The sequence below is a fragment of the Lepisosteus platostomus genome, chromosome 2 (assembly GCF_059453375.1).
Source record: "Lepisosteus platostomus isolate fLepPlt1 chromosome 2, fLepPlt1.hap1, whole genome shotgun sequence".
NCBI classification, from domain to species: Eukaryota; Metazoa; Chordata; class Actinopteri; order Semionotiformes; family Lepisosteidae; genus Lepisosteus; species Lepisosteus platostomus.
In genome coordinates this window covers 66,098,688-66,110,514 of record NC_142612.1, presented here as the reverse complement: position 1 = coordinate 66,110,514, position 11,827 = coordinate 66,098,688, and the positions used below count along the sequence as shown (strand labels likewise).

At 36.9% G+C, this 11,827-nt stretch overlaps 1 protein-coding gene across 1 annotated transcript; it reads right to left on the bottom strand.

Moving 5' to 3' along the window:
* Positions 1-2,020: 2,020 nt before the first annotated feature.
* cpb1 (carboxypeptidase B1 (tissue)) lies at positions 2,021-9,220 on the bottom strand. The gene is made up of 11 exons (XM_088613802.1): positions 9,073-9,220; positions 8,893-8,968; positions 8,175-8,299; positions 7,975-8,077; positions 7,777-7,878; positions 6,476-6,580; positions 5,188-5,298; positions 4,466-4,553; positions 3,677-3,879; positions 3,322-3,406; positions 2,021-2,252 (listed from the first exon to the last, which is right to left on the bottom strand). Exons 1-11 carry the CDS (start codon positions 9,150-9,152, stop codon positions 2,065-2,067), a joined length of 1,266 nt encoding a protein of 421 aa, XP_088469928.1. The 5' UTR covers positions 9,153-9,220; the 3' UTR covers positions 2,021-2,064.
* Between the last annotated feature and the right edge of the window lie 2,607 nt (positions 9,221-11,827).

The window sequence follows — 11,827 nt, the reverse complement described above, 5'->3', positions numbered from 1 at the left end:
GAGTTAAAATAATGCGATTTTTATACTGACGCAATTTAACTGTTCAGCTGCACTTTTGAATAAAACGTAGAACAAAGTTTGAAGAAATGCCCATACGTCGTGATATTGTTCTTCGCTGTTTTGCTGGCGCCACCTAGTGACTGTACTAACAGTGTCCCTGATAGTACCAAAACATTATTGCTACACTTAAGGCGACGAACACAAAGGCGATGAAACGCATTTGTTCTCAAGTCAACACCCAAATTAGTGCCAACTACTTCAGTACTTTCAAGCTATGACATGAATAATGGTATAGTTTGAATATTCTTATGGGTTAACATACCTTGCAAGTACTGAATATTAAAAAAAAACTTTGTTTTTCTTATTTTTAATTGCATGCTCAGTACAGTATTTCAAATAGGAGAACAATTTCTTAATTTCCTATTTACAAGGAATTATAAAAACAATTGTAGTTTAACACCCTGGTTATGATGCAACTGTACCCCATACTCTAATAGGGGATGTAAATTTTAAATTATAAATGTAACTATGAGGCACTCAGCCCCTCGAAAGCTCAATCCATATATCACAGGCATGCTTCATGTGCATTCCTATATGCATTAAGAGCCTGAAAGTGCTCAGTCCTCTTCTGGGCAATGGCATATGAAAATATACCTGCCATCGATCACTTTCTGAACAGTAGCTGAGTACAGTAAGGAGACAAATAATTTGCAATATTTTCTTTATTTAATAATGTAAATTTACAAAGCTGCTCACTGACCCTTTACCTGCTGTACAAAAATACAGTTAAAACATTTTTGTTCTGACTTGAAAATACAGCAAGAATAGAAGGAATAAGTAATAGTCAAAGCCTCGTGTGTTTAAAAAACAGGCACTTACAGTGTTATTGTTTTTTTGCTCTGACTGCTTGTCTAGGCTTAAAACTCTCAATGGACCTACAGTACATTAACTTCCTTTTACTCTAAGTGAACTGGGTCCTTCAGCTTGTTCACCTTGAAGAAGATATGTCCAGTGGTGCCTGACTGTTTTCATATGAATAATTGACATCTGAACATACAGCAATGATCTTAGGCACATTCTCACATTGAAAATGTTTCAAATAATGAAAACCATTAAAGCAGTTTTCTTTCTCCTTTTTTTAATGAAAAGGCTAAAATGCCTTTTTGAGATTAGATTGACTTCACTATGGGTCTAGTTTGAGATTTTAATATCCAGAGACAAAAACGTACTTGATTCATTTCACATTGTTTTGGTTCATGTTACTGCTTCTTACCATTATTTCCTGTATTAGCAAGTATTGTTCTTGCTTTGTGGTGATGTGGTATATTCACTTGATCAACACATTGTTTGTTTTTGTGGTTGAAAGTTTTTAATTTATTTTCAATCCACAAAGTTATATGAGATGTTTCTTGCAAGGAGCCAGGGTACCACATTCAACAGTATGGCTCTGCTGCTTTGTCCAGACTCCCACAACCCTGGGGATACATGATTGTCTGCTCTTCTTAGCTTTAAATGCTTTAGTGCTCACTCATGTGCTCTGGTTAGTGCTTACATCGTTGATTCTGAAAAAAAATATTAGGTTGGCTTTGTCTGTGCTTTTGAGAATTTTGAATACCTTTATCAGGTTTCCTCATATTCTTAGCTATTCAAAGATTACAAAGATTCAGTTTTGTTAACCAGTCAGACTTATTCTCTGGGTTGAATCCAGAGTTGCAATATTATTTTATAAATGAGTGTCTAAATATTTTTACACCCTTCTAAAGAGGGTGTTACCACTACATTACACAATTTAAAATGAAATCTCTTTACTTAAATTCTGCACTTTTAACTATTTCTTAAATATCTGTTTTCCCTTTTATTGCTTCCCCACATTGTCCAATGCAAGTGATGTGTCAACATAAAAACTAGCCTGTTTAAACATATTGAAAGCAACTGACATTTAGTTTGAGTTTCCTTTTTGCTACTAAAGTGATTGATCCTGTATCTGTGGGTCCAGGGATTTTTAAAAACAATGACGCGGTATTCTCTTTTTCTTTATTTGTAATGCATTTGATTCAAGTAGGATCAATAAGGATTGTTCTGAACATAAGAGGCAATGTATTTGACAGCCAGCATCGTTTCCTGACAGGTGGGCCTGATCTGGGACTCTGGAAGAAGGAACCCGTAGCGTCCTGTGTCACGGAGTTCAAAGGTGTAGGAGTATTTGACACCCAGGTCGTATGCCCAGTCATCTGATCCACCAGCAGCTGGGTCTGAAAACCACAAGTGTTCAGGAGGAGAAGTGATTAATTTACTATTCAGAGAGTTGTTCAGTACACTCAGGATACTAATATAGCCTTGGAACTTTGTTTGTAAAACAGTGATGTAAGTAGCCAGTGGAATGATAATTATGTTTATGCTAAAAACAGTGCATGGAGACTAATGTGGAGTTACATTAGTCGAATTAGCACTAATGGGGCTAGAATGGCTGAATGGTATTCTCTCATTTGTAGCCATTATCATGGTCTTATGGTTCAAATGTGTTGTCAAGGGCAAATGTGTTGTTTCAACTTAAGATACTGTACACAAATCTACATGATGACTGAAGTTCAGGCAAGTACATACAGGAGACTTAAGTCATCCTTTGTGAACATGTCTTCTGGAAATCTCCTGTAAATCCAAGCGGACTTCTCTATCACACACTGCTACTTTGGGGGGTCTGGAGGAACAGTGATAATCTTTCAAATCTGACATTTTAAGCTAATATAAAGGGTCTGACAGATTTGTTGCTTCAGATGTCCTCAGTATAATATATCTTAAATGGTAATCCTGAGTAAAGATTGTTAATTCCTTCTGTGACTGCTTTAAAGTTTTCTTTCATAATGAGAGAATTAAACTTAAAGGGTCCTGATTTGAGAGTAGAGATCAGATTGATTGGTTGGTTGTTGTGGAAAACAGAAGTGAACAAGAAAGGCCAACATTGATCAAACTTGTCTTGTTAAGGATATTCTGACGATGAGGTGCTTGTGGGTTATGTTTATGCAGCGAGAGAATGAAAATGTATTTTGTTTTCACAGGAGCACAAAATCTAACCCTTATCTAAGATCCTCCAAACCTTTATTTTAAAACAGGATTTGTATTTATTTTTAATATGGTTTGTCACCAGACTGAACTACATCTTCATTGTGCCCTCTTCTTTTAAAATGGGTTTAAAGACTCCAGTATGAAATGTAATAAATGGAGAAATTGTCAGTTGACATCTGAGTTCTTGCAACATGATTAGCGTGGTTCAAACACACTGCTTTGTTAAACAACACAACAAAAGAATATTTTTGAACTTACAGATGGTTGTGGCTCCTGGACCGCTAGTGTACTTAGTTCCGTAAAGGCTGGTTAAAGCTTTAGCGGCTTGTCTTGCAACCTCAAACTGAAAAGAAACAGAAGGCCAACAGCTCAGAAATCGAAAAAGGTTTTCATCTGAATTTTCAATTTCCCTTTGTCTCACTAGAACTACAGTGGGTCTTGATATTCATTTTTTTTACACAGTTACCCTGTTTAGGCTTTGACACTATTAGACAAAGCATAAAGGTTAAAACGATGAGTTGTAATGATCCTGTTTATGTATTGGTTTACATTTCCTAACCCGCCCTTCCGTCACAGATGATAGAAAGCCGTCTGTAGCACAGTAGGCTCTTACCAGTTCACTGTGGTTTTCTGCCAGAGCAGTAGTGTAAGAGTATGGGAAGAGCAGCAGCTGGGAGTAGGAATGGATGGTTATATAAGCCTTGATGATGGAGCGGTTTTGACGAATGAAGTCAGCGACAGCCTTGACCTCCACTTCCGATTCTGGTTTGGAGCCGCAGTAGGTGTCACTGCACGGGTTCCTTGAAGCTCCGGTGGCTGAAATAATAAAGAGTCCCGTTTATCACTCAGCACACATCGGTATATTGTGTTGTGCTGTAGTTCCCATTTGCCTCGAAAGGGGAGATTTTTTTTTGCTTTCTGTTGGCTAGCATGCTTTGTGTGACCTGCTTGTTTCGTATCTCAGTTTTAATTTTTTAAAAATAGGTTACTGGAATGTGTTTTTTCCTGCCACACAAGCCCTTTATAATTATCTCCATGATTTCACACATAAGTGATGACTAGATTTCACCCCCACTGAGTAGGACTGAACACGACCGGCATAACCTTGGCTATTTCATTGCTGTTTATAAAGTACTGTATATAAACCTGTGTTATTTTGAGGGTAAAATGTTTGCTCTTTCACACATGACTCCAGAAAGTGCATGCGAATATTCAGTCCTTTATTAAACTAGTGTACCCTTGGGAAAAGCAGTATAATCATCTTTACAACAGAGCCCACTGTATATTTTTAAAAAGAAAAAAAAGAGTGCTTCTTATAACAATCTGATGAACAATTTGGATTCATGTTGTCCTCCTAGAATGTAACCTTCTTCACATTTAGAAGTAGCCATAAGGAACTCACTGCACCAGCCAGCGTCAAAGTTCCTGTTGGGGTCGGTACCATAACAAGAGCTGGATGCCCTTGAACGAGTCTTCCTCCACATTCTGTTCTGCAGGACCGAGGCGACAGCAATTACAATACTTGCCAATGCCCGATAGAAACTTTAATCAATCATGAATAAATTAGGAAATACGAGCCATGTTGTCTCCAGCTGTGACAGACAACAGTTTTGGTTCCATATATCAACCAAATATACAGTAGTTAGGAATATAGATTATAGGAATATAGTAAAATGGTGCTTTGTAGAATTTCGAACCCTTCTTTCAATTTCATTTTCTTTTAAATCCGTAGATACAATTAGCATTTTAGCATTTGTTAATAATGATCACTTTCTGTCTTGATTTTATAATTGATGTCATGCTACAGCTGCCATTAATAGTAATTTAACCCCTTACCCCACCAAGGTAGGGAGAGTATTGAATCAACTACCCAGCCATGTTGTTGAAGCTGACATCCTGGCTTCTTTCAAACTAGATCCCTGGATCAAATACTGTAGCTGCGACCAACTAAATGAGACAGATGAGCCGAATAGCCCCCTCTAATTTATAACTTGACCTTATTTCCTGAATCTTCTCTTGATAAATTATTGAAATGACATTTAAGAAATCTTTGTAATTCAGTGAAGATGGACATGTACTGTAAAAGCAGAGAGATTTTTAAGTTTTTCTGATTTGTTAACTTACGCTCTTCCATGTGTAATCATAACCATCAATGTTGAATACAGGCAGGACATAGACATCCATGTTATTCAGCAGACTGGTCATGGTAGCATCACTGCCGTAAGTTGATACAGCCTGGAATGGAAAAGCAGGCAAACAAATGTATTTCATTTATGTTTAGAAAAATGATTAGTTGATACAGTACATTGTATAAAGAAGAACTGTACTTCTAATAAAGATCTAAATAAAGCTAATGATTTTAAACTAGCAAATGCTGTGAGGCTTTGTTTTGGAATGTTCAGTGAGTCGAAACGTTTAAGCAGGAATGTAATGTTTATTTATAACAATAGTTTGGTAGGAGCGTCAGCTCCCTACTAGAGTATAAAAAACATCAGCTCCCTACTAGAGTATAAACATTGGCCACTAGAATGATTGGCCATTCAATCCCAGCAGCCACTGTGCCAACACCCACTTCTGCACCACTGCAACAAACTACATTCCAAGGGGATAAAGATCTGACATATCTGTTTCCATCACTTGATTTAACTGTTAATCTCTTCTAGTTTGATAATTGTGTTGTATGCATTTGTACACTAGTTATTTGTTGAATCTTTATGTTTTGTATACTAGGCATTAATGTGTGTGTGAGACTCAGTCAGTTCAGTTTGTCATCCCAGAGCCAGATTGTTGATACCTCAGAACCAAACCTTGTAAACTCATGGCAATATATCTTATCAAAGCTGGACAACACTTCTATTTGGTAGTTTATCTCTTACTAATGAATTAAATGTCTTGCCAAAAATAAATTAAAAATGGCAGTTATATTAGTGAATTAATGACAGCTTGGCTTGTCAACACTGTTTACAGTTCTTGCTTTCTTACATGTTTAGATTGTATGTGTTCTAATCCAGGGACACAAGCACTGTATAAACTGTACTTTTGCCCAGGAAAGTGTTTTTTAAACAAACAGAACAGGGATTTCAGTTGAGTACATCTGAGACCTGAAAACTGGAAAGATGCTAATAACTAAGAACAATTTGTGTCTGGCTGGTTGTCTGCTTGCAGGTTAATCACCAGTTTGCTACAGTATATACAGTACAGAATAAAACTAATCACCCCTCAGTTTTTCAGAAGTTGAAAAGCCAGTCAGAAAACGAACACGGGAAACACAAGCTGGTGAATCAAGATACGAAAAAAAATGTCACACTAGTCCTGAAGAACATACAGTTTTTTTCTTTTGCAACCAAAATTAGATATTTGTTTTATAATATCGCTAAGGTGCTGGCTAGACATGTTTATTACGGTAGCAGACCTCTTTTACAAACCACTGGCAGAAAGCAGGAGAGATCCATTCTCTGGCGTGAATTCCGCAGTCCATGAAGATTGCAGGCTTGGTGGAGCTGCTGCGTCTGCCAAGCTGGGGAGATAAGATTGGCCAATTTGAATGTTCTTTTCAAGATTTTCTTTTAGTTCGGAAACATAGAAATTTGCCATCTGAGTTACTAAAGGTTCAAAAACTGACTGAGTGAACTACTATTTTTCAAATCTTCTCAGAAAACAAAAAAACAACAACAATTTTTTTTTCAATAGGCTATAAACAAAGGTGTTTAAAAAATAAGGTATCAAGAGCTGCTGTGGTACTACACACTATGGTACTGTGGTACAGCAATAAGAAGGGCATGGTACACAGCAGTTTTTCATAGTCTCACTGGCTCATAGTTATTGACATCAAACTCCACAAGCCAAGACTTCACTTCCTGACGGACTTTGATTACAGTTTCTAACTGTCTAAATGAAGGGACCAAAGACTCAAAAATCACTAGGTTCCATGTCAGGGCTGTGAGGTGGAACGTGTTAGCCATAACTCTGCAAAATAATCACACAGGGTGTCGATGGTCTGTAGCCTGGCATTATTGCACAGTAAAATAACACTTTGATGCTGCAACTCAGGAAGTTATTACTGGATTTCATCCCAAACCATGTCCAGCATATTTCTGTAGTGTTCAGTTTCAACTCTTTTGCACAAGGTAGCACAAGCACAAGATGCACAAGATGCACAAGGTAAGCATCTTTAAATCGTTACTTGGCAATGGTGCACACAGAGTGAGTAGTTTTGTGGCCTTGTGATGAAAGTAGACAGTGCTGTTACACGACTACAGTATATTTATTCAAACCTAACAGTGTATAGTATTCATCCATCCACAGTTGTTTTCTATAACAGCATTATCCTACAGGATTTTAGTGAAAGTGAGTTATCTTGAAACCCTTTGTATAAAATACAAAAAATAATAAATCTCCTTGAGCAGCTTTCTTACAAAGATGTTGGTAAATGCCTACACTTTCAGAAAAGATTTATGCTCTTCACAACAGGCTGATCAAAGTTAATTATCTGTGATAAGTATTTTTTTTATTGACAAACACTTTTTTATTCACAAGCAGACTTTTAAAGGAGCTATAATTTTGATAACTATTGCAGTCTTAATCAAGTACACATTTTCCTGAATTAAAAAAATACCATGCAAATTCTGGAATTCTGTCTTTTGGAGAACAAGGCGTATACAGTGTAGGAACTCTTCAGGTGTGTGAAACAAATAAAAGATTTTTATAAACTACCTTAAGAAGATGCATTTTACGTCCCTCATATGTAGTTCCAATCACGGATCTTGAAACCAAAGTGGGATTTTCAGCTGTGATGCTGCTCATCCATGCTTCAATCTGAAAACCAGGAGAGAATGTTAGCAGTTACTTTATACTGGGGGCTCCACAAGAGACTTTATTGAAATCATCCTAACAATATATGACTTTTCATACATTTTGCCAGGTGTTATACTTTTCATAGTTGTAAGTCCTTGTTGATCGCTCTTTATTGTCAAACTGCTTTTCCACAGCTGCCTGCAGGTCAGCAATCAGCACTCTGTACACAGAAAAGAAAAACACATTGTTTAGTATCATGCAAGCTTCTTGACCGTGAACAAAACTAGACCATCTGTGTCTAATGGTGACTGACGTACTCATGCTCCATTCCACTTTGTTGTAAAAGGGTTGCCACAAGAGACGAGTGTGAAGCACTGACATGGATATCAACTTCAGATTTGGGAGTTACTAACTCTGCAGAGCCAGGTTTCCAGAAATCAATCTGAATAATGAAATCAAAGGAGAATTATGCAGATTGACAATAAAAAAACATTTCAAAAGCTAATCCAAGGATTTCTGTCTTGTATTTACCCTCCTTATTGTATGCTTTTGTTAGGAATTGCTTGTGTTCATCTTACTATTCATTCTTCTACTCTGAATCTCTGCAATCCCTATACATGCATCACCATGCTTTCACCATGTTATAATCTAGGGGTCAATAAAGGCAAATTAGTTATATGCACAAGATACAGCAGGTATTGTATTATACAGTATATGCAATATATTGAGAGTTGTTACTTTCATGATAACTACATTTTTGCAACAGGAATGCAATACATAAAAAGAGGAACACAATTATGCAAGGAAATTTTGTCATATGCATGAGAGTTAGAATCAAACTTTGCACATCTATACAGTAAGTATCTGGAGGTCTGCCTCTGCAGCCACGAGCAAACCCTGCTGGTGAGACTCCCCAGTGAGAGAAGAAGTTGACAAGCCATTGCTGGCCAGGCTGGCTGGTAAACTGGGGACAAGCAGAGATCAAACCTCATACCTTTACAATAGCTTTTACAGTATATACAGTACAAAACATACCTCAATCCTATTGGCTAGATCTCTAATTATTTCAACGTGGACCTCATTTTCTGGCTTCAGACGGTAAAGCTTCTCTCTGAAAAACCAAAAAATGGGCTCATATCACCTTACGTCAAGCAAAGGTACTGCATTGTTTACAGCATTTACTGTATATGTACAGATGTACAGAGAGGATTATACCCATCGAATCTTCTTGACGAAGGTACTGCTAGAGAGACTGCAACAAATCCGAGGAGCAGAAGTGCCTTCATGTTGCCCATTCTGTCAGAAGCTCTTCACATGTCTTATACAGTATCTTATATACCACATTCCTCTACCGGAATCAACCAATTAGCTCCCAAGGGAATTGTGATGCCCTCAAAGCTACCTACAGTATGAGTTTCAACACCTGTTATTTTCCATTGGAGTAATGTGTTTTGTTTTATCTTTTTATCAAGAGTAATTATTGACCAATAACCCCCCTCACACACACACACACAGACACACACACACACAATTCAACCACAGTGTTTCTGAGTGAAATCAAGAGCCTTAAGTCAAGGTTAAAATCTGTTCTGGTTGCAATATAACAGTTTTCTTACCGGTTTTTACTTTGGATCAGCTGTTAAAACTTGAGTTGCTAACAGTTAGCTCCTTGTAATAGCACACCAGAAATATTACAATGTGAAATACCACAAACCTTTTTATGAGAATCAAACTTTACGATTAAGAATTATTTATTATTGTCCACAAAAACAGTTCACTGCTGAGAGCCATTCTAGGGATATTGTTAGACTGATATTTTATGGGACAAATAAAGCAATTATTTCTATTCAAGATATTTTTATTTATCTTTTGGAATATTCTTTTCCCCAGATGGCTGATCTCGGGAACTGCTTGTCCTGGTAATTTGTTTGTACTGTATATCTCAAATATAATATATGCTGTATAAACATGTATTCAGTTTAAAATTAAACCATTGTATAATGTGCAATCTTTAAGCATGTAAACCCACTTCAGTATGGGAGTTTACCATAAAACAAATGCCTAATTGATTCCTTGTTATTACATTTATTTTTGGCAGTGTGCCCATAAATAGTAAAGAACAATTTTATGTTTATTACATATAAACATGTTTTATGGCAATTCTCCTGACCATGGTTGTGCAAGCTTTTCATCTCTCAGGATGCTTAATGTGCCATTGTTTACTTCTTCCCAGGACAGAGCTCTTTGTGGACCAGCTGGACTCAGTAAGAAAGAGGCATTAATTCTTAAAACATTTTCCATAGAGCTGACAGCCCGAAATGTGGTCTCATCATCAGTGTCAGTGGAAGTCTATAGGCTACCACAAGAGTCGCTATTGCATCTAGAGCTGGGAAACAGAGGAATTTGAGCTTGAGAGTCTCTGGCTCTGGGATGACAGAGATACTGTGTGAGGTGAGTTTCCCTTACACAGCTCAAAGTGAGAATGATTTTACCAAAGCTGGTAATTATTTCTTCTTATTTAATTGCATGCAGTCACATCTTACCATTTTATTACACAAATAATACCACACAATGTACTGTAAAAAACGATTTCCACAGGATTGCTACTCATATAAAAAAATAAAACTTCTTTTTCCATAATATAGTTTACTCCATAAGGAGACTGAAGTAACCATTAGAATACATATTCATTATTCTATTAATGCACTTTTCCTTTGCTGCAATGTTTCCTGGTTGAGTGACTTCATGAAGAATTAATCACTCAACTGGGTTGAGTACATGGTCATTTTGAAGTTGAAAACATATTTTTGGTGGAATTGAATAAGAAACATTTGGACATGGTCAAAAGTCACTGGGTGTACAGGGGTGTATGCAGTCATCTTTACTTTAAAGCAGACCTTTTCTTATCTCACAAATCAACCCAGAACTGAATACTGAAAAATGTATTTTTTTAGTTAAATAGTACTGTACATCTCTAATAGATCAATTAATAACTACTACAAGTAGTACTGCAAACTAATATTTGTCATTTCTGAAACATTGTCATACATTAAAACGAAAACAAAGGCAACATGCGAGAAACGAAATAACTGTAAAAAATGAAAGTACTGTATATGAAACATTAAATACATCAAAATGGAAGTAGCAAAAACCCCTTTACCCACGATGAAAATGCCTTAAGGACATAAGAAGGATTACAAACAAGAGGAGGCTACTGGGCCCATCTAGCTAGTTTGGCAGTTAGTAGTGAATGGATTGTAACGAGATCTCATCCAGAGTACTGGGGTATTGGGGTATTGGATTTAACAACATGGCTCGGCAGCTTGTTGCACACTCCAAGTGACCTAGGGGTAACAACGTGCCTCCCACTCTCTATCCTTGTGTCTTCTGGTTCGTGTTTCACTGCTGGTTCTGAAGATGTCCACTAGAGTGACCTGTCACTCCTTTTGAATTGGATATGAACACTTGTATCAGGTCCTCTTGCAATGTTCTCTGTTCAGCACTAAAAACATTCATTTTTTTCAGCTTGTCGGTGTAGGACATTCCCTTCAGCCCCAGCTGAATCTGGTTGCTCTTCTCTGGACCAACTCCAGAGCAGCAATATCTTTACTGTAACATGGTAACCAGAATTGTACACAATATTTTATGAGGGTTTACTTGAGCATTATACAAATTTAATAGCCCTTGGTTTAAATTCTATGCTTTAAACTATATTTCCTAATACTTGCTTCCGACGTCGTCTAGAAGATGTAAATGATGTGTCTTTTTCATTTAATCTTATATTTACAGTTTATTATTACAGTTTTTGCCACCTGCATGTTATACTATATTGCCAGGTGTTTGTCCAGTCTTGAATTTTCTCTTAATATTTTGAATTTCATTTGCTGGTTGTACACTGTGTACCAATCCAGCTAATTTGTTGTCATTCACAAACTTGACTAGTTTACTAACTGTACCCCGGTGTACATCA